Source organism: Hyla sarda, chromosome 3, assembly GCF_029499605.1.
Source record: "Hyla sarda isolate aHylSar1 chromosome 3, aHylSar1.hap1, whole genome shotgun sequence".
Lineage (NCBI taxonomy): Eukaryota > Metazoa > Chordata > Amphibia > Anura > Hylidae > Hyla > Hyla sarda.
Window position 1 is genome coordinate 25,628,311 of NC_079191.1, and position 24,059 is coordinate 25,652,369.

General features: G+C 39.2%; 1 protein-coding gene across 2 annotated transcripts in view; it reads right to left on the reverse strand.

Annotated features, from left to right (window-relative positions):
* RUNX2 (RUNX family transcription factor 2) overlaps nt 1–10,061 on the reverse strand; it is a 107,427-nt gene extending 97,366 nt beyond the window's left edge. For both annotated transcript variants that reach the window (XM_056563926.1, XM_056563925.1), the window contains exon 1: nt 8,703–10,061. In XM_056563926.1, the coding sequence (XP_056419901.1) occupies nt 8,703–9,005 (303 nt within the window). In that variant the 5' untranslated portion in view covers nt 9,006–10,061. The remainder of the gene's footprint in view (nt 1–8,702) is intronic.
* Between the last annotated feature and the right edge of the window lie 13,998 nt (nt 10,062–24,059).

The window sequence follows — 24,059 nt, forward strand, 5'->3', positions numbered from 1 at the left end:
ATAAACAGTCCAATAAACTGACCATTATTAGGCTTATATTCACATATATATAGTTTTTTTGTACGTAATTATAATTTTATTTTATTTTCTTTAGCAAAAGCCAGGAGGGAAAACAAAAAGATAGAAATAGAGATAGAAATAGCTCTTCCTTTTTGTTTGTTTTTTGTTCATTTACTACCTATTACCACATAGGTATTTTATAAGTAAAAAAAAAAAAACTAAAATTCTGTGTTTAACAATTATTTTGGCTCTACTACATACAGTACGCCTCATAGGTATTTTATAAGTTAAAAAGAAAAACAAAAAAAGAAATAAAATATTTCACCTGCCCTAAGATAAATATAAAAATTAATATGTTATAGTATAAATATGGATAAAATAAATTAGAACTAAATAATTCATAGATTGATATAAGAATTACCGTAGTCATTATTTTATTTTTTTTTGGGGGCGGGGGGGGATATTTTTTTTTTGTGAAAATAGGCAAAAAAGGAAAAAAAAATTTGGGAGAATAATGTCTTTTTTGGAGAATAAAAGCATTGTAGCTACAATATATCTATAGGGTGGCATTATTTTTTATTGCACGTTGTGTCCATATATATTTGTTGTTTTGAGCAATTTTTTTTTTTTAAAGAATATTTAGCAAAAAATATTTAAAAATGTATTATTACAAGTAAAAAGCTTAAATGTATATAAGGTCTTGCAATTTGGGTTAAAACTAAAATTGCAAAGCGAAAACCTAAAAGAAAAAAAAAAAGTCCCAGTAATTTAAGGACACAAATGACTTTTGTCGCTTTTTTTCTAACGTGACTCATATAAATTCTCAATAGCAACTGAGGCTGCGTAGAAGGGAGTCCTTGTTTTACAGGCCGGTAGTTTTGCCACTGCTACAGTAGCCAGGCCTTAATAAATAACCCCCCTGTAACAGCTGCCCACAAACACCCGCTCACATGAATTATTTAGCAGAAACAAAAAAATTATAATTTAAATATTTTTTCTTAACTTAATTTCTATTTTGCATATTTAGGTAAATCTTCCTTATTGTTAGAGACTAAATAGAGAAGTAGGTTTTAACTATTGAATACATTATGTCTATAAAAAAAATGTCCTAATAATATTTCCTTAAATAAAATATTATGATATTTATTATCTTTTCTAATATATATATATATATTTTTTTATTTTTTATTATTTATTTATTACAGATATAGTTAACTGATAAAGGCAGAGATTCTGAAAAGATGCATTAAAATGCAATTATGATGTAAAATTGGCAACAAATATACATGTACTGTACATATATAATTCACAGAATCTACTTTTTATAATAATAAATAATAACAATAATATAGTTAGAACATAAAACGTGGGCTTTAATAAATTTAAATAAGGACTTTAGAATGATCCTTTATATTTTATATGACATCATTTAAAACGTTAAATATTCTATATTCCAAACAAAATATTACAACTACAATAAAAGCCTGGAGTTTAAAAGATGTACAAGATTTATTTATTTATTTATTTATTTATTTATTTAGTGACCACATACATTAGGTGGAATGGAAAATTTTTTACTTTTTTTTTTTTTTTTTTTTTTTATCAGTAAAATAAATGATTATTTATGGACATAACTGCAGATTATACAGACCGGAAGCTATACTCACACCCATTGTTGGGGGTCACATGACAATGATCCCAGCTTTTCTTTCCCTGGCACCAATATTTTAATGTTACAAACTCAAAACAAAACCAAAAATATGATAAAGCAGCTATAGATGTGAGTGGATTTTTTGGACAGTGTAAATGAATTTCTCAATGGACATAAGGGACACAGCACTTAATATGAAGCCTTATGTTTTCCTCCATAGAAGTTTCCGTCCTGTTAGCTCTGTTGCAGAAATAAATTTAGCGTTATACATCTGCCCCCTGGAGAAACATTCTGCTGCATCGCTAAGTCACTGCAGAAACCCCTCTGGGGATATTTACTGTAAATTAAAATACTTGGCTCCAATCATAAAGCAGGAAGACACAGACAAGAGGGATTAACTACTGCACTGCCAGAGCAAAACGGAGAGATGGATGGATAGATGTGATGTAGATATAAGATAGATAGATAGATAGATAGATATGAGATAGATAGATAGATACATAGATACATAGATAGATACATAGATGATAGATATGAGATAGATAGATAGATATGAGATAGATAGATATGAGATAGATAGAAAGATAGATAGATGATAGATAGATATGAGATAGATAGATAGATAGATAGATGATAGAAAGATAGATAGATGATAGATAGATATGAGATATATAGATAGATGATAGATAGCTAGATAGATATGAGATAGATACATAGATGATAGATAGATAGATAGATAGATATGAGATATATAGATAGATAGATAGATATGAGATAGATATGAGATAGATAGATAGATAGATAGATAGATATGAGATAGATAGATAGATACATACATACATATATAGATGATAGATAGATAGATAGATAGATAGATAGATAGATATGAGATAGATAGATAGATAGATAGATATGAGATAGACATGAAATAGACAGGTAGATTGATGTGTGAATGATAGAGTCCTGACATCTCTCATTATCTGCAAAGGAATATAGACTGATAATACATGAACAAATGGAGCCTGTTATGGGCTGAGCCTGGTGAATACATTTACATGCACTTAGCAGGAGGATAGAAGACAGAAGATCTACTGCAACAAAGTAATATCCTCCGGAAGTAATAGTATCAGGGTGTGTGTGTTATACCAGACTGTTATAGATAGATGGATGGATGGATGGATGGATGGATGGATAGATGAATGGATGGATGGATGGATAGTTAGATAGATAGATAGATAGATAGGTAGATATGAGATAGATACATATGAGATAGATAGATAGATAGATATGAGATAGATAGATATATAGATATGAGATAGATAGATAGATATGGGATAGATATAAGATAGATATGAGATAGATATGAGATAGATAGATAGATATGAGATAGATAGATATGAGATAGATAGATATGAGATAGATAGATAGATAGATATGAGATAGATAAATAGATAGATATGAGATAGATATAGATAGATAGATAGATAGATATGAGATAGATAGATATGAGATAGATAGATAGATATGAGATAGATAGATATGAGATAGATATGAGATAGATATGAGATAGATAGATAAAAGCTAGCTCAGGATGTTATATTATTAAAGATTTACACATCAGATATTAGTGTGCATTATAGCTATCTAAGGCTGTTAGTGTATATACTATATACCTATATATATCAGGCTGTTAGTGTATATACTATATACCTATATATATCAGGTTGTTAGTGTATTTACTATATACCTATATATATCAGGCTGTTAGTGTATATACTATATACCTATATATATCAGGCTGTTAGTGTATTTACTATATACCTATTTATATCAGGTTGTTAGTGTATATACTATATACCTATATATATCAGGCTGTTAGTGTATTTACTATATACCTATATATATCAGGCTGTTAGTGTATATACTATATCCCTATTTATATCAGGTTGTTAGTGCATATACTATATACCTATATATATCAGGTTGTTAGTGTATTTACTATATACCTATATATATCAGGCTGTTAGTGTATTTACTATATACCTATATATATATCAGGCTGTTAGTGTATATACTATATACCTATTTACATCAGGCTGTTAGTGTATTTACTATATACCTATTTATATCAGGCTGTTAGTGTATTTACTATATACCTATTTATATCAGGCTGTTAGTGTATTTACTATATACCTATATATATCAGGTTGTTAGTGTATTTACTATATACCTATATATATCAGGTTGTTAGTGTATTTACTATATACCTATTTATATCAGGTTGTTAGTGTATTTACTATATACCTATATATATATCAGGCTGTTAGTGTATATACTATATACCTATATATATCAGGCTGTTAGTGTATATACTATATACCTATATATATCAGGCTGTTAGTGTATATACTATATACCTATATATATCAGGCTGTTAGTGTATATACTATATACCTATTTATATCAGGTTGTTAGTGCATATACTATATACCTATATATATCAGGTTGTTAGTGTATTTACTATATACCTATATATATCAGGCTGTTAGTGTATTTACTATATACCTATATATATATCAGGCTGTTAGTGTATATACTATATACCTATTTACATCAGGCTGTTAGTGTATTTACTATATACCTATTTATATCAGGCTGTTAGTGTATTTACTATATACCTATTTATATCAGGCTGTTAGTGTATTTACTATATACCTATATATATCAGGTTGTTAGTGTATTTACTATATACCTATATATATCAGGTTGTTAGTGTATTTACTATATACCTATTTATATCAGGTTGTTAGTGTATTTACTATATACCTATATATATATCAGGCTGTTAGTGTATATACTATATACCTATATATATCAGGCTGTTAGTGTATATACTATATACCTATATATATCAGGCTGTTAGTGTATATACTATATACCTATATATATCAGGCTGTTAGTGTATATACTATATACCTATTTATATCAGGTTGTTAGTGTATATACTATATACCTATATATATCAGGCTGTTAGTGTATTTACTATATACCTATATATATCAGGCTGTTAGTGTATTTACTATATACCTATATATATCAGGCTGTTAGTGTATTTACTATATACCTATATATATCAGGCTGTTAGTGTATATACTATATACCTATATATATCAGGCTGTTAGTGTATATACTATATACCTATATATATCAGGCTGTTAGTGTATTTACTATATACCTATATATATCAGGCTGTTAGTGTATATACTATATACCTATATATATCAGGTTGTTAGTGTATTTACTATATACCTATTTATATCAGGTTGTTAGTGTATTTACTATATACCTATATATATCAGGCTGTTAACTGTATTTACTATATACCTATATATATCAGGCTGTTAGTGTATTTACTATATACCTATATATATCAGGCTGTTAGTGTATATACTATATACCTATATATATCAGGCTGTTAGTGTATTTACTATATACCTATATATATCAGGCTGTTAGTGTATATACTATATACCTATATATATCAGGCTGTTAGTGTATATACTATATACCTATTTATATCAGGCTGTTAGTGTATATACTATATACCTATATATATCAGGCTGTTAGTGTATATACTATATACCTATATATATCAGGCTGTTAGTGTATTTACTATATACCTATTTATATCAGGCTATTAGTGTATTTACTATATACCTATTTATATCAGGCTATTAGTGTATTTACTATATACCTATATATATCAGGCTGTTAGTGTATTTACTATATACCTATATATATCAGGCTGTTAGTGTATATACTATATACCTATTTATATCAGGCTGTTAGTATACAGTATACAGTATACACAACCCAGACTCAAACTCTAATCACAATATTAGAAAAGTTAAAAGAGCATAAAGTATAAAAGAGAAAAGGGAGAAAGACGAAAATGGGATGGAGCACGGTATATATATTCCAGGAGCCATAATAACATAAAGGCTGCATAACGTTATCCAGCCCGGCCTGCAGAGTGTTAGCTCTTGGGCACACTGGTATGTACAGTTCTATAGGTATTAGTGCCCCCTGGATGTAGAGTGTTATCTCTTGGGCACACTTACAGTTCTATAGGTATTAGTGCCCCCTGGATGTAGAGTGTTAGCTCTTGGGCACACTGGTATGTACAGTTCTATAGGTATTAGTGATTAGTGCCCCCCTGGATGTAGAGTGTTAGCTCTTGGGCACACTGGTATGTACAGTTCTATAGGTATTAGTGCCCCCTGGATGTAGAGTGTTATCTCTTGGGCACACTTACAGTTCTATAGGTATTAGTGCCCCCTGGCTGTAGAGTGTTATCTCTTGGGCACACTTACAGTTCTATAGGTATTAGTGCCCCCTGGATGTAGAGTGTTATCTCTTGGGCACACTTACAGTTCTATAGGTATTAGTGCCCCCCTGGATGTAGAGTGTTATCTCTTGGGCACACTTACAGTTCTATAGGTATTAGTGCCCCCTGGATGTAGAGTGTTATCTCTTGGGCACACTTACAGTTCTATAGGTATTAGTGCCCCCTGGCTGTAGAGTGTTATCTCTTGGGCACACTTACAGTTCTATAGGTATTAGTGCCCCCTGGATGTAGAGTGTTAGCTCTTGGGCACACTTACAGTTCTATAGGTATTAGTGCCCCCTGGCTGTAGAGTGTTAGCTCTTGGGCACACTTACAGTTCTATAGGTATTAGTGCCCCCTGGATGTAGAGTGTTATCTCTTGGGCACACTTACAGTTCTACAGGTATTAGTGCCCCCTGGATGTAGAGTGTTATCTCTTGGGCACACTGGTATGTACAGTTCTATAGGTATTAGTGATTAGTGCCCCCCCTAGATGTAGAGTGTTTGCTCTTGGGCACACTTACAGTTCTATAGGTATTAGTGATTAGTGCCCCCCCTAGATGTAGAGTGTTATCTCTTGGGCACACTTACAGTTCTATAGGTATTAGTGCCCCCTGGATGTAGAGTGTTATCTCTTGGGCACACTTACAGTTCTATAGGTATTAGTGCCCCCTGGATGTAGAGTGTTAGCTCTTGGGCACACTTACAGTTCTACAGGTATTAGTGCCCCCTGGATGTAGAGTGTTATCTCTTGGGCACACTGGTATGTACAGTTCTATAGGTATTAGTGATTAGTGCCCCCCCTAGATGTAGAGTGTTTGCTCTTGGGCACACTTACAGTTCTATAGGTATTAGTGCCCCCTGGATGTAGAGTGTTATCTCTTGGGCACACTTACAGTTCTATAGGTATTAGTGCCCCCTGGATGTAGAGTGTTATCTCTTGGGCACACTTACAGTTCTATAGGTATTAGTGCCCCCCTGGCTGTAGAGTGTTATCTCTTGGGCACACTTACAGTTCTATAGGTATTAGTGCCCCCTGGATGTAGAGTGTTATCTCTTGGGCACACTTACAGTTCTATAGGTATTAGTGCCCCCTGGATGTAGAGTGTTATCTCTTGGGCACACTTACAGTTCTATAGGTATTAGTGCCCCCCTGGCTGTAGAGTGTTATCTCTTGGGCACACTTACAGTTCTACAGGTATTAGTGCCCCCTGGATGTAGAGTGTTATCTCTTGGGCACACTTACAGTTCTATAGGTATTAGTGCCCCCCTGGCTGTAGAGTGTTAGCTCTTGGGCACACTTACAGTTCTATAGGTATTAGTGCCCCCTGGATGTAGAGTGTTATCTCTTGGGCACACTGGTATGTACAGTTCTATAGGTATTAGTGATTAGTGCCCCCCCTAGATGTAGAGTGTTTGCTCTTGGGCACACTTACAGTTCTATAGGTATTAGTGCCCCCTGGATGTAGAGTGTTATCTCTTGGGCACACTTACAGTTCTACAGGTATTAGTGCCCCCTGGATGTAGAGTGTTAGCTCTTGGGCACACTTACAGTTCTATAGGTATTAGTGCCCCCTGGCTGTAGAGTGTTATCTCTTGGGCACACTTACAGTTCTATAGGTATTAGTGCCCCCTGGATGTAGAGTGTTATCTCTTGGGCACACTTACAGTTCTACAGGTATTAGTGCCCCCTGGATGTAGAGTGTTAGCTCTTGGGCACACTTACAGTTCTATAGGTATTAGTGCCCCCTGGATGTAGAGTGTTATCTCTTGGGCACACTTACAGTTCTATAGGTATTAGTGCCCCCCTGGCTGTAGAGTGTTATCTCTTGGGCACACTTACAGTTCTATAGGTATTAGTGCCCCCTGGATGTAGAGTGTTATCTCTTGGGCACACTTACAGTTCTATAGGTATTAGTGCCCCCTGGATGTAGAGTGTTATCTCTTGGGCACACTTACAGTTCTATAGGTATTAGTGCCCCCCCTGGATGTAGAGTGTTATCTCTTGGGCACACTTACAGTTCTATAGGTATTAGTGCCCCCCTGGCTGTAGAGTGTTATCTCTTGGGCACACTTACAGTTCTATAGGTATTAGTGCCCCCCTGGCTGTAGAGTGTTATCTCTTGGGCACACTTACAGTTCTATAGGTATTAGTGCCCCCTGGATGTAGAGTGTTATCTCTTGGGCACACTTACAGTTCTATAGGTATTAGTGCCCCCCTGGATGTAGAGTGTTATCTCTTGGGCACACTTACAGTTCTATAGGTATTAGTGCCCCCTGGCTGTAGAGTGTTAGCTCTTGGGCACACTTACAGTTCTATAGGTATTAGTGCCCCCCTGGATGTAGAGTGTTATCTCTTGGGCACACTTACAGTTCTATAGGTATTAGTGCCCCCCTGGCTGTAGAGTGTTATCTCTTGGGCACACTTACAGTTCTATAGGTATTAGTGCCCCCTGGATGTAGAGTGTTATCTCTTGGGCACACTTACAGTTCTATAGGTATTAGTGCCCCCTGGATGTAGAGTGTTATCTCTTGGGCACACTTACAGTTCTATAGGTATTAGTGCCCCCTGGATGTAGAGTGTTAGCTCTTGGGCACACTTACAGTTCTATAGGTATTAGTGATTAGTGCCCCCTGTACCATGCAGACACATGCAGCACCCACCTTGAAGGCGACGGGCAGGGTCTTGTTGCAGCGCCAGTGAGAGGGCAGCACTGAGCACAGGAAGTTGGGGCTGTCAGTCCGCACCAGCTCGGCCGGATGGTCGGCGATGATCTCCACCATGGTGCGGTTGTCGTGTGGCCGCAGCCTGGGCACCGGGAGCGCCGCTTCCTGCTGCTGCGCTTGGGGCTGGGGCTGCTGCGGGCCGCCGGGCACCGGGCTCACGTCGCTCATCTTGCCGGGCTGCAGGCTGCTGGAGGGCGGGCTGAACCTCCGGCTGGTGCTGGGATCTACGGGAATACGCATCACAACAGCCGGGGGTTATTGTCAGGGCGATGAGGGGGAAGGAGAAGTTCTGGGGGCGCAGTGCACCCTGATATGTGAGTGTAGTGATCGGGGACAGATCGGTGCCCTACAAGTACATGACAGCTGGTGGTGAGCTCAGGGGATAGGGGCAGGGATCCCTCTGTGATCTACTGGATCCCTGGGCACAGAGGCTGCTACTGGAAGTCCAGAGCGGGATGGAAGGAGAGATCTACTGGAGGAGGCAGATCAGTGCTGGAGACCAGGGATCCACTTCGTGTATCAGTCCCTGCTATTCTAGCTCCAGTCTGCTGTGGATGAAATGATGGGATCCCTTGGCTGGAGATCAGTTTGTGTATTACAGGATTCCTTTGGAGATCGGTTCATGTATTACAGGATCCCTTTAAAGATCAGTCCATGTACTGATGAATTCTTCTGCCGTTGGTCAAATGATGGGATCCCTCAGGAGATCAGGTTAAGGAGAAGTGGATTCCTCCGTCCTCGGTTGGAGATCAGTTCTTGTATTTGAGGATCCCTCTTGTTTTTGGAGATCAGTTCCTGTATTTAAGGATCCCTCTTGTTTTTGTTGATCAGTTCTTGTATTTAAGGATCCCTCTTGTTTTTGGAGATCAGTTCTTGTATTTAAGGATCCCTCAGTTTTTGGAGATCAGTTCTTGTATTTGAGGATCCCTCTTGTTTTTGGAGATCAGTTCTTGTATTTAAGGATCCCTCAGTTTTTGGAGATCAGTTCTTGTATTTGAGGATCCCTCTTGTTTTTGGAGATCAGTTCTTGTATTTAAGGATCCCTCTTGTTTTTGGAGATCAGTTCTTGTATTTAAGGATCCCTCTTGTTTTTGGAGATCAGTTCTTGTATTTGAGGATCCCTCTTGTTTTTGGAGATCAGTTCTTGTATTTGAGGATCCCTCTTGTTTTTGGAGATCAGTTCTTATATTTGAGGATCCCTCTTGTTTTTGGAGATCAGTTCATGCATTCGTGGATTCCCCCTTGATCAGCTGGTGAGATCCCTTGGTTGGAGAGATGTTCTGGGAGCTCTGGCTCGGTAGGTGTCTACTCAGTGGCTCGGTAGGTGTCTACTCAGTGGCTCGGTAGGTGTCTACTCAGTGGCTCGGTAGGTGTCTACTCGGCTGCTGTCCCGCTGCAGTGTTACTATGTATCTTATAGCAGCAGCCCCTCTCTGTACAGTCACCCTGCTGTCCGGCTATCTGCTGTGGAACAGCATGCACATGGGTTATGTTTGGTGACTCCCCCACCCTGTACTGTAGAAAGTCCCTGATTAATATGAATGAGCTCCCCCACCAGGAAATGCAGTCTAGAGCCCCCCCATATGCTTCTGCATCTGTCAGTAGCTTGTTGCAATGTCCTTCTCTTAAGGTCTCCCCCTGCACCCCACAATCTTATCTGCAGGTTCCGGTGCACCCAGCTCCCCGGCTCTTCTTTGATCTCTTCTATAATAAGTTCTTGTCTTCTGAAGATCAGTCGGGATTTCTCCAGGAGGAAAGTAGAGAAGTAAAAAAAAAACGCAGCCTTAGCCGATCCGCGGTGTAGGAGGCTGGCTCTGTGATGATTAGGGGTTTTGCGGTTTATATAGTGAGTCCTGTGCAGTGTAGGAGCTGCACACACGTGGTATCCTGACAGGCAGCAGTGCCCACACTGCTGCTGCCCCCATGCCCTGAGCTCATCACCAGGAAACAGGCAGACAGGCACAGCGCAGGACGCTTGTGCTTGTTTGTGGCTATGTGTTACCAAAAAAAAAAAAAAAGGGCAGAACTTATAAAATGAAGCATTTTCTGTACCCAATAGTAGTGGTGCTACCCTCCCACCGCAGATAAAGGAACCTATGAAAAGCTGCTGGGAGATTTGGGGGGAACCTACTGTGCCCTGTGCTGCTCCAGCTAAGTCTAGAGAAAGAAGCAAAGGGGGGGGGGCTGAGGTTTTTTTTTTTGGGGGGGGGGGGGGGGGAGTGATACCTCATATTTATTATTGGACACATTGGGGGAGATTTCTTAAAAACCTTATGGTTGCCCATAGCAACCGATCAGATCGCTTCTTTCATTTTTAGAAAGGCTTGTGACAAAATGAAAGAAACAACCTGGTTGGTTGCTATGGGCAACTGGACTTTTCCTCTGCATAGGTTTTGATAAATCTCCCCCATTGTCTATAATGTATGTCCTGTCTGTGAGGTCAGGTTGTACATCAGTGACACACTGACTGGCAGTAAAGGAGCTAAAGCAGTGGTGTCCAAACTAACCCTCCAGAAGTTGCAAAACTACAACTCCCAGCATGCCCGGACAGCCGTTGGCTGTCCGGGCGTGCTGGGAGTTGTAGTTTTGCAACATGTGGAGGGCCACAGTTTGGACACCACTGCTTTAGCTCCTTTACTGCCAGTCAGTGTGTCGCTGACGGGGGTCATTGTACAGGGATCTCTAACCTGTGTCCCTCTGTTAAACTACTACTCCCAGAATCTCCTGCCTATGACATCACATTGCATTTCATTCACAAAGTAGCTGGACCTGCAAGGGTTAACAGAATGGGATACCATGATGGCAGATGAGGTCATTGTGCAGTGATGTCCAATCTCTTTCCCTCTACCTCAACTACAACTCTCATCATCTCCCATCCCTGTGCCATTGCAACATTGCATTTTTTTTTCTGACTAGCTGGATCTTCAGGGTTAACTGAATGGGATCTTTAACTTGTGCCCATCTAGCCATTAAACAGTGATCTCTAATTTTTATACCCTTCTGGCTGTTGTTAAACTACAACTCCCAGCATCTCCTGTGACATCACATTGCATTTCATTCATTCATCAGGAACTGCTAGGGTTAACAAAATAGCATGTTGTAATGGCACGTAAGGTCTCCGACAGAGCTCTCCAACCTGCGCCCCTGTAGCTGTTGTTAAACTACAACTCCCACCATCCCTCTCATTCCTGTGCCTGTGATAGGACATTGCTTCTCGCTGACTAAGGAGCTGGAACTGAGGGGGTTAATAAAAGCGGATGCCGTGATGGCAGATGAGGTCATCGCATGGAGATCTACGAACTGTGTTCCTCAAGCTGTCGTTCAGTAAACTACAACTCCCAGCATCTTTCTCCTTGCATTTATTTGACTAACTAGCTGGAACTGCTGGAGTTTCAGGATGGCATTGGTCTATGGCTCTCTGTTATTGAACTACAACTCCCAGCATCTCATCCTTGTACCTGTGTGATCACATTGCATGTCACTGACTAACTAGCTGGCACCAATGGCATTAATAGAATGGGATGCCATGATGGCACATGAGATCACTGTACGGGGATCTCCAACACACTGGTCCTTTTGCTAAAACTACAACTCCCAGCATCTTCCACCTAGCATTTAAAGGGGTACTCCACTGGAAAACATTTTTTTTTAATTTTTTTAAATACATTTTTATAAATAAAATGGTTCCAGAAAGTTAAACAGATTTGTAAATTACTTCTATTAAAAAAAAACTTAACCCTTCCAGTACTTATCAGCTGCTGTATATTCCAGAGGAATTCCTTTTTCTTTTTTAATTTCCTTTCTGTCTGACCACAGTGCTCTCTGCTGACACCTCTGTCCATGTCAGGAACTGTCCAGAGCAGGAGAGGTTTGCTATGGGGATTTGCTCCTACTCTGGACAGTTCCTAAAATGGACAGATGTGTCAGCAGAGAGCACTGTGGTCAGACAGAAAGGAAATTCAAAAATAAAAGAACTTCCTCTGTAGTATACAGCAGCTAAGTACTGGAAGGGTTAAGATTTTTTAATACAAGTAATTTACAAATCTGTTTAGTTTTCTGGCACCAGTGGATTTAAAGGGGTACTCCCGTAGAAAACTTTTTTTTTTTTTTTTTAAATCAACTGGTGCCAGAAAGTTAAATAGATTTGTAAATTACTTCTATTAAAAAATCTTAATCCTTACAGTACTTATTAGCTGCTGAATACTACAGAGGAAATGGTTTTCTTTTTGGAACACAGAGCTCTCTGCTGACATCATGACCACGGTGCTCTCTGCTGACATCTCAGTCCATTTTAGGAACTGTCCAGAGCTGAAGAAAATCCCCATAGCAAACATATGCTGCTCTGGACAGTTCCTAAAATGGACAGCGATGTCAGCAGAGAGCACTGTGGTCATGATGTCAGCAGAGAGCTCTGTGTTCCAAAAAGAAAACCATTTCCTCTCTAGTATTCAGCAGCTAATAAGTACTGGAAAGATTAAGATTTTTTTTATAGAAGTAATTTACAAATCTGTTTAACTTTCTGGCACCAGTTGATTTAAAAAAAAATAAAAAAAAGTTTTCCACGGCAGTACCCCTTTAAAAAAAAAATAATGTTTTCCAGTGGAGTACCCCTTTAATTGAATAACTAGCTAGGACTGCAGAGGTTTCGTGCCTGTGTGATCACATTGCGCCTCACTGATTAACTAGCTGGCACCACAGGGGTTAATAGGATGGGATCCCATGATGGCACATGAGGTCACTCTACAGAGATCTTAAACCCACTCCCTCTTTTGCAAATACTACAACTCCCAGCATCTTCCCCCATGCATTTAATTGGCTACCTAGCCAGATCTGCAGGGGTTAATAAAACAGGATGCCATGATGGCACATGAGGTCTCTAACCCTCTGGATCTCTTGCTAAAACTACAACTCCCAGCATCTCCCACCCTCATGCCTGTGCTATCAGACTTCATCAGGGGTCGCTGTTTCCTCATTTAGCCAAAATGGTTCCTGGAAAAAGTTTGCCAGCAGTGCAGAGGTTATTTTAAACATGATGATGTCACAGTCTGGATACCGGACGATGATGTCATAATGCAAGTTTATAATGCAGTATGATGTCATTAGGTTTTTATAATAGGATGGGGATTGTGTTGTGAAAGACCCAGAAAGCACTGGCTATATGCAACTACACTGGCTTGCTGGGAGTTGTAGTTTCACAATAGCTGTGGGGGCCACAGGTTGTACAGTGTTGTTGAGAATCTATACCAGTGGTCTTCAACCTGCGCTCCTCCAGTTGTTGCAAAACTACAACTCCCAGCATGCACGGACAGCCGTTGGCTGTCCGTGCATGCTGGGAGTTGTAGTTTTGCAACATCTGGAGGTCCGCAGGTTGAAGACCACTGATCTATACTAATATATAGGATATGTCTGTGCCGGACGGTACAGAGGTATTGTGCTATGTAGAGTGCTATAACTATAGATATGAAGCCATGACCGTTCACATATTCCCTCCATGATATTCTTAAAGGGGTACTCCAGTGGGAAAAAAAATTTTAATCAACTGGTGCCAGGAAGTTAAACATATTTGTAAATTCATTAATTAATTCTATTGAAAAATCTTAATCCTTCCAGTACTTATCAGCTGCTGTATGCTCCACAGGAAGTTCTTTTCTTTTTTGAATTTCCTTTCTGTCTGACCACAGTGCTCTCTGCTGACACCTCTGTCCATGTCAGGAACTGTCCAGAGCAGGATAGGTTTGCTATGAGGATTTTTTTAGTTCCTAAAATGGACAGAGGTGTCAGCAGAGTGCACTGTGGTCAGACAGAAAGGAAATTCAAAAAAGAAAAGAACTTCCTGTGGAGCAAATAGCAGCTACTAAGTACTGGAAGGATTAAAAATGTGTAATAGAAGTAATTTACAAATATGTTTAACTTTCTGGCACCAGTTGATTAAAAAAAAAAATGTTTTCCAGTGGAGTACCCCTTAATCCTTCCAGTACATATCAGCTGCTGTATGCTCCACAGGAAGTTATTTTCTTTTTTGAATTTCCTTTCTGTCTGACCACAGTGCTCTCTGCTGACACCTCTGTCCATTTTAGGAACTGTCCAGAGCAGCATATGTTTGCTATGAGGATTTTCTCCTACTCTGGACAGTTCATAAAATGGACAGAGGTGTCAGCAGAGAGCACTGTGGTCAAACAGAAAGGAAATTCAAAAAAGAAAATAACATCCTGTGGAGCAAATAGCAGCTAATAAGTACTGGAAGGATTAAGTTTTTCAATAGAACTCATTTACAAATATGTTTAACTTTCTGGCACCAGTTGATTTAAAAAATTTTTTTTTTTTCCAGTGGAGTACCCCTATAACCATCCGCTGTAACCCTTGATGTGCCTGGAGGTTTTTTGCTACTAGTTGGAGAGGCTAATGTTTTTTTGCATTTGTAGCTGTGGTGATGTAAAGGTTAATTTATAAGTAATGATTTTGATATGATGTAGAAAATATTCCTATGTAGTAGTGTGGCGGTGGGGTGTGATGCCAGTGAATAGTGGAGGACTGTGTAGACCAGTGCTTCCCAACCAGGGTGCCTCCAGCTAGAGGCTGTCTGGGCATGCTGGGAGTTGTAGTTTTGCAACAGCTGAAGGAACCCTGATTGTATAAGACTGGTGTAGATGTATTGTGGCACTGTGTGTGAGGAGCATATGTCATTGGATCTTTTACAAAGAACTAGAGCAGCGATACACTTGGCCCCTATCTCTCAATCTTTTTTTCAGCAGTTCTGCAGTGCACAATGGAGGGGTGCAGGACTCTTGTATAGACATATACTCTCATATACCATATCCTCTATTGTTGCAATACATTTTTAAAGGGGATAGAAACACAGAGCCTTTTCTTCCAAAAACAGCACCACCCCTGTCCTCAGGTTGTGTGTGGTATTGCAGCTCAGTTCCATTGAGGTGAAAGGAGCCAAGTTATCATACAACACACAACCTGACAGAGACAGGAGTAGTGCTGTTTTTGGAACAAATTAGCTTTGTGTTTCTATCCCTGGATAACCCCTTTAAAGGGGTACTCCGGTGGAAAGCATTTTTTTTTTAAATCAACTGGTGCCAGAAAGTTAAACAGATTTGTAAATCACTTCTATTTAAAAATCATAATCCTTCCAGTACTTATCAGCTGCTGTATGCTCCACAGGAAGTTCTTTTCTTTTTGAATTTCCTTTCTGTCTGACCACAGTGCTCTCTGCTGACACCTCTGTCCGTGTCAGGAACTGTCCAGAGCAGGAGCAAATCTCCATAGAAAACTTCTCCTCCTCTGGACAGTTCCTGATATGGGGTCAGATAGAAATTCAAAAAGAAAAGAACTTCCTGTGGATTATACAGCAGCTGATAAATACTGGAAGGATTAAGATTTTTACATAGAAGTAATTTACAAATCTGTTTAACTTTCTGGCACCAGTTGATTTAAATTTTTTTTTCCACCTGAGTACCCCTTTAAAGAGGTTTATTCAGTAATAGCAAAGCTTATTTCCTCCAAAAACAGCGCCACACATGTCTTCAGGTTGTTTGTAGTATTACAACTTGGCTCCAGTCACTTCAATAGAACTTAGCTGCTCTACCACACACATAAGGACAGGGGTGGAGCATTTTTTTTTTTTTTTTTTAAATCATCTATGTTTTTCCAATCCCAAATAACTGTTTAAAAAGAGCACAACACGCAATATACAGTGTGTTATAGCTATCTAGTGCTTTGCCTGGCAAGAGGAAGACATGACACAGACTCAAAGGTCATCAAGAAGAGATTTGTTGTGCCCTGTTCCTTCAAAGGGGTTGTCCAGGAATACAAAAACCAAGCCAATTTCTTCCAAAAATAGCACCACACCAGGTTGTGTGGGGTATTGCAACTTCAATGGAACTGCGCTGCAATACCATACACAACCTGAGGACAGGCGTGGCGCTGTTTGTTTTGTAAGAAATCAACTCTGTTTTTTTATAACTCCTTTTAGGGTACATTCATTAAGTGGGTCCAACGAAAGTCCTAAATTGTGCCAAATTTGCAGATTGCCTGCAGACCTTTTAAAGTGAATGGTGGTGGAATTCGGGGCAGGTAACTTGCTGCCAGTTACGAAGCTGTAAACATACCCTAAAGAGGCAATGGTAGTGAAGAAAAACAAAGCTCGCACCCACCATCCAAGGAAAATTCTTTATTTCACTGAGTCAGGCATAACAGGCTGGTGGGTGGGTGGAGGCGGGTGGGGGGGAAACCGGAACAGACTGTTTCACGCTGCTCAGGCGCTTCTTCCAGCCGGTACACCTCCTGAGCGGCGTGAAACAGTCTGTTCCAGTTTCCACCCCACCCGCCTCCACCCATCCACCACCCACTCAATAGGGGGAATTTATCGAAACCTGAGCAGAGGAAAAGTTGACCATTTCCCCTTAGCAACCAATCAGATCGCTTCTTTCATTTTGCAGAGACCTTTTTTAAAAACTAACAAAGCGATCTGATTGGTTGCTATGGGCAACTGGTCAACTTTTCCTCTGCACAGGTTTTGATAATTCTCCCCAAATGTCTTTGGATCTGATGGAGCGATAAACTTGGCTACATAAAAGATTATGTTATCCGTAAGACCATGTTCACACAACACATTTTTCTGTTAGATAAAATAACGCCCCCTGAAGAAGCTTGTCTGTAGTGAAACTATCGTTGGGGTCGGGTAGGTCTGGCACCCTGTTTGGATTGTCCCCTTTGCTACTGCAGGAGGTTGTTCATTTCTATCTGCTATACATATGCTATACTATCTGTTTGTATTCTGGTGCTTTTTATTATTGTGTTTATTTTTAATGTTTGAATATGTCCCAATAAAGATTCATTCGATTGTATGTGATTTGTTCAGTGCGCGATTTTTGTTTAGTTTTTGGTGTTAGATAAAATATAGTGCAGGTTCAGGAGTTTAGGGTACGTTCAGACGAGCGGATCCACAGCGCATTTTATGCTGCAAATCCGCAGCTGAAGGACCTCTGTATGGTGCCTTTACATGTGCCTGCTCGGAGTGGCAATACGGCGCTACGAGCAGACACACTGCGATGTGCGAGTCCCGCGTGCACGCGCAGTATACTCGCACATCGCAGCAGCTCTCGGCCTAGCTCATAGAGCAGGGGGAGCGGCCGTGATGTGTGAGAGTACACCGCGCATGCGCAGTTACTCGCACATCGCTTCAGTGTGTCTGCTCATAGCAGTGTATTGCCGCATGTAAAGGCACCATACAGCGGTCCTTCAGCGGTCGGTCCGCAGCGTAAAATACGCCGGGGATCCGCTCGTGTGAACGTACCCTTAAGATGGATTTCTGCCAGGGATTTTGATTCAGGAGTTTGTTATGCTGTGGATTTGGTTGCAGATTAAAGGGGTACTCCACAGGAAAGCATTTTTTTTAAATCAACTGGTGCCAGAAAGTTAAACAGATTTGTAGCTTACTTCTATTAGAAATCTTAATCCTTCCAGTACTTATCAGCTGCTGTATGCTCCACAGGAAGTTCTTTTCTTTTTGAATTTCCTTTCTGCTTGACCACAGTGCTCTCTGCTGACACCTCTGTCCATTTTAGGAACTGTCCAGAGCAGGAGAGGTTTGCTATGGGGATTTGCTTGTACTCTGGACAGTTCCTAAAATGGACAGAGGTGTCAGCAGAGAGCACTGTGGTCAGACAGAAAGGAAATTCAGGTAGAAAGGAACTTCCTGTGGAGAATATAGAAGCTTATAAGTACTGGAAGAATTAAGATTTTTTTATTAGAAGTAATTTACAAACCTGTTTAACTTTCTGGCACCAGTTGATTTAAAAAATAAATGTTTTCCAGTGGAGTACCCCTTTAAATAGGAGTAATCCGTGTCCAGGCTACCGACACCGAATCTGTGTGGATTCCATGTCAACGAACTGAAGTGAAATTAAGATTTTATTTTATTTTATTTTATTTTTTTTTTACTGCAAATTTTAACTCTATAAAAACTTTAGGGGAGATTTATCAAAACCTGTGCAAAGGAAAAGTTGCCTAGTTGCCCATAGCAACCAATCAGATCACTTCTTTCATTTTCCACAGGCCCTTTTGAAAATGAAAGAAGCGATCTGATTGGTTGCTATGGGCAACTGGGCAACTTTTACTCTGCACGGGTTTTGATAAATCTCCCCCTTTATGAATGATGGAACAGGTTACTATAGAAATCAATAGGATGTGGATTTCACACTGACTGCAGGAATCTGTATAAAAGACTGTGTGAACAGGGGCCTATTTAGAAGACGCTCAATAAAAAGCTAACATTTGTAAACCAAAGAGTCTCCTAAAGGTATTTCACAATATCTCATCTACTACTAATAGAATTTCAGATTCCGGATTAAAGGAATTTTAACAAGTAATAAATATCCCTCCTCTGGTGGTCCAGATCCAATACTTTGGTACCATTACTAGCGGAACACAAGAAAAACAGTGTATAAATTGGATTCTATAAGGCCATGTTCACATGGCGCAAAATGTGCAGAAAACATGCGCAGAAAACATGCGCATACATTCCGTACATGTGAATAGTATGTGAAATGTCCTGCAATTTGGATTTTGGTGAGTAGTGGCCAGTGAAAAGACTGCAGTTGATAGGAAGTTTGGGGGGAGATTTATGAAAAAGTGAGCAGAGGAAAATTGCCCATTTGCCCATAGCAACCAATCAGATCGCTTCTTTCATTTTTCAGAGGTCTCTTTAAAAATGAAAGTAGCGATCTGATTGGTTGCTATGGGCAACTGAGCAACTTTTCTCTGCACAGCTTTTGATAAATCTCCCTAGAAACTGGGCTGTCAAACTTGACTTAGCTCTTCAGCCTAAAGGGGTATTCCGGTGCTAAAAAAGGAATCCCCTATCCACAGAATAGGCGATATGTTTTTTAGTGCCAGAATACCCCTTTAAAGGGGTAATCTGCTGATCTGTGTCGGAAGCTCCGCTCCCCAGCGTCCGGATGTTTATTGTTCCGGACGCTGTGTGCGGGCTTCCGTGTTCAGGGCCGCCCCTCGTGACGTCACGCCCGCCTCCCCCACAGCGAAAGTCTATGGGAAGGGGGCGCGATGGTCATCGCGCCCCCTTCCCATAGACTTTTGCTGTGGGGGCTGGCGTGACGTCACGTCACGAGCTTCCGACACAGGGCAGCGGAGTACCCCTTTAAAGCACAGCAACACAGTCCTAACACCAGAGAAAGAGCACAGCATCCTGGCCTAGGGGTGTGTCATCTTCTTCCCTAAAGGGATACTCCGCCGCTCAGCGTTTGGAACATACTGTTCCGAATGCTGGAGCCGACGCCGGGAGCTCTTGACGTCGACTAAATACAGGAGATATATAACTTATACAAGCTGTACATATATAATTATATACAGTATATACCCAGGTTATACCAGCACAGTCCATATCACTATATGCAGGAGATATATAACTTATACCAGCTGTATATATATATTATATACAGTATATCCCCAGGTTATACCAGCATGGTCCATATCACTATATACAGGAGATATATAACTTATACAAGCTGTGCATATATATTATATACAGTATATCCCCAGGTTATACCAGCATGGTCCATATCACTATATACAGGAGATATATAACTTATACCAGCTGTACATATATAATTGTGCACAGTATAAACCCACGATATACCAGCATGGTCCATATCACTATATACAGGAGATATATAACTTATACCAGCTGTACATATATAATTGTATACAGTATATACCAGGTTATACCAGCATGGTCCATATCACTATATACAGGAGATATATAACTTATACAAGCTGTGCATATATATTATATACAGTATATACCCAGGTTATACCAGCATGGTCCATATCACTATATACAGGAGATATATAACTTATACCAGCTGTACATATATAATTATATATAGTATATACCAGGTTATACCAGCATGGTCCATATCACTATATACAGGAGATATATAACGTATACCAGCTGTACATATATAATTGTATACAGTATATACCCAGGATATACCAGCATGGTCTGTATCACTATATACAGGAGATATATAACTTATACCAGCTGTACTTAAATATTATATACAGTATATACCCAGGATATACCAGCATGGTCCATATCACTATATACAGGAGATATATAACTTATACCAGCTGTACATATATATAATTATATACAGTATATACCCAGGTTATACCAGCATGGTCCATATCACTATTTACAGGAGATATATAACTTATACCAGCTGTACATATATATTATATACAGTATATACCAGGTTATACCAGCATGGTCCATATCACTATATACAGGAGATATATAACTTATACCAGCTGTACATACATATTATATACAGTATATACCAGGTTATACCAGCATGGTCCATATCACTACATACAGGAGATATATAACTTATACCAGCTGTAGATATATAATTATATACAGTATATACCCAGGTTATACCAGCATGGTATATATCACTATATACAGGAGATATATAACTTATACCAGCTGTACATATATATTATATACAGTATATACCCAGGTTATACCAGTATGGTCCATCTCTATATACAGGAGATATTAACATGTACCAGCTGTATAGTGATATGAACCATGCTGGTATAACCTGGGTATATACTATATATAATTATATATGTACAGCTGGTATAAGTTATATATCTCCTGTATATAGTGATATGGACCATGCTGGTATAACCTGGGTATATACTGTATATAATTATATATGTACAGCTGGTATAAGTTATATATCTCCTGTATATAGTGATATGGACCATGCTAGTATAACCTGGGTATATACTGTATATAATTATATATATGTACAGCTGGTATAAGTTATATATCTCCTGTATATAGTGATATGGACCATGCTGGTATAACCTGGGTATATACTGTATATAATATATATATACAGCTGGTATAAGCTATATATCTCCTGTATATAGTGATATGGACCATGCTGGTATAACCTGGGGATATACTGTATATAATATATATATACAGCTGGTATAAGTTATATATCTCCTGTATATAGTGATATGGACCATGCTGGTATAACCTGGGTATATACTGTATATAATATATATATACAGCTGGTATAAGCTATATATCTCCTGTATATAGTGATATGGACCATGCTGGTATAACCTGGGGATATACTGTATATAATATATATATACAGCTGGTATAAGTTATATATCTCCTGTATATAGTGATATGGACCATGCTGGTATAACCTGCGTATATACTGTATATAATTATATATTTACAGCTGGTATAAGTTATATATCCTGGGTATATACTGTATATAATTATATATGTACATCTGGTATAAGTTATATATCTCCTGTATATAGTGATATGGACCATGCTGGTATAACCTGGGTATATACTGTATATAATTATATATGTACAGCTGGTATAAGTTATATATCTCCTGTATATATATGGACCATACTGGTATAACCTGGGTATATACTGTATATAATTATATATGTACAGCTGGTATAAGTTATATATCTCCTGTATATAGTGATGTGGACCATGCTGGTATAACCTGGGTTTATACTGTATATAATTATATATGTACAGCTGGTATAAGTTATATATCTCCTGTATATATATATGGACCATGCTGGTATAACCTGGTATATACTGTATATAATATATATGTACAGCTGGTATAAGTTATATATCTCCTGTATATATAGTGATATGGACCATACTGGTATAACCTGGGTATATACTGTATATAATTATATATGTACAGCTGGTATAAGTTATATATCTCCTGTATATATATATGGACCATACTGGTATAACCTGGGTATATACTGTATATAATTATATATGTACAGCTGGTATAAGTTATATATCTCCTGTATATAGTGATATGGACCATACTGGTATAACCTGGTATATACTGTATATAATATATATGTACAGCTGGTATAAGTTATATATCTCCTGTATATAGTGATATGGACCATGCTGGTATAACCTGGGTATATACTGTATATAATTATATATGTACAGCTGGTATAAGTTATATATCTCCTGTATATAGTGATATGGACCATGCTGGTATAACCTGGGTATATACTGTATATAATTATATATGTACAGCTGGTATAAGTTATATATCTCCTGTATATATATGGACCATGCTGGTATAACTGCATATTTTTCCTGCCGTCCTAATCTCCATCCGTTGTTAGAATTAAGTTTAAAAAAAAATTAACTTTTCCGTCACAGGGGAGAGCTCTCGCCCAACTCAGGCAAGTGGAATGAATGAATCCAGGACTGATCCGGCTCGTGTTCTCATGTCTGCACAGCCGGGATGTGAAGAGTGAAATGTTACACAACGTGAGCGGGATCCCTTATTACTGGCGGCTTCTCGTGTGACGCTGTCAGTCTCCATCCTCGTACAGCTATTACTGCTCTGTTTATTTATTGCAATATATCTTCTGTAGGAAAACATCTTGCTAATATTAAAACAATGAGCTAATAATGTGTTTCCTGAGCCAAGAAAAAGGGTCATTAGATTTCAGGGCTCCTTCTATTCCTTGTGGTAGTACCTTAGGATAATATTTTTACTGATAATAACAATAATATACATTATATCCCTTAAAGGAGTAGTCCAGTGGTGACCCAGTGGTGAACAACTTATCCCCTATCCTAAGGATAGGGGATAAGTTGCAGATCGCGGGGGATCCGACCGCTGGGGCCCCCTGCGATCTCCTGTACGGGGCCCCGACAGCCCGCGGGAAGGGGGCGTGTCGACCTCCGCGCGAAGCGGCGGCCAACACACCCCTCAATACAACTCTATGGCAGAGCCGAAGGGCTGCCTTCGGCAATCTCCGGCTCTGCCATAGAGATGTATTGAGGGGGCGTGTCGGCCGCCGCTTCGTGCGGGGGTCGACACCCGCTATCTGGCCGGAGAGCCTGGTCCCCGTACAGAGAGATCGCAGGGGGCCCCAGCGGTCTGACCCCCGCGATCTCAAACTTATCCCCTATCCTTAGGATAGGGGATAAGTTTTTCACCACTGGACTACCCCTTTAAGTGAGTCCACCCATCACATTTTTGTAAATATTTTATTCTTTTCATGTGACAACACATGTAAAGTAGTGACTGCACAGTCTGTATAAGGGTACGTTCACACTACGGAATTCCTGCGGAATTCCACGAGCGGAATTTTGCGGTGTGAACTTAACATTAGTGTGAATGGGTCTCCGCGAGACATGTTCATTCTTTGCGTGGATTTCGCA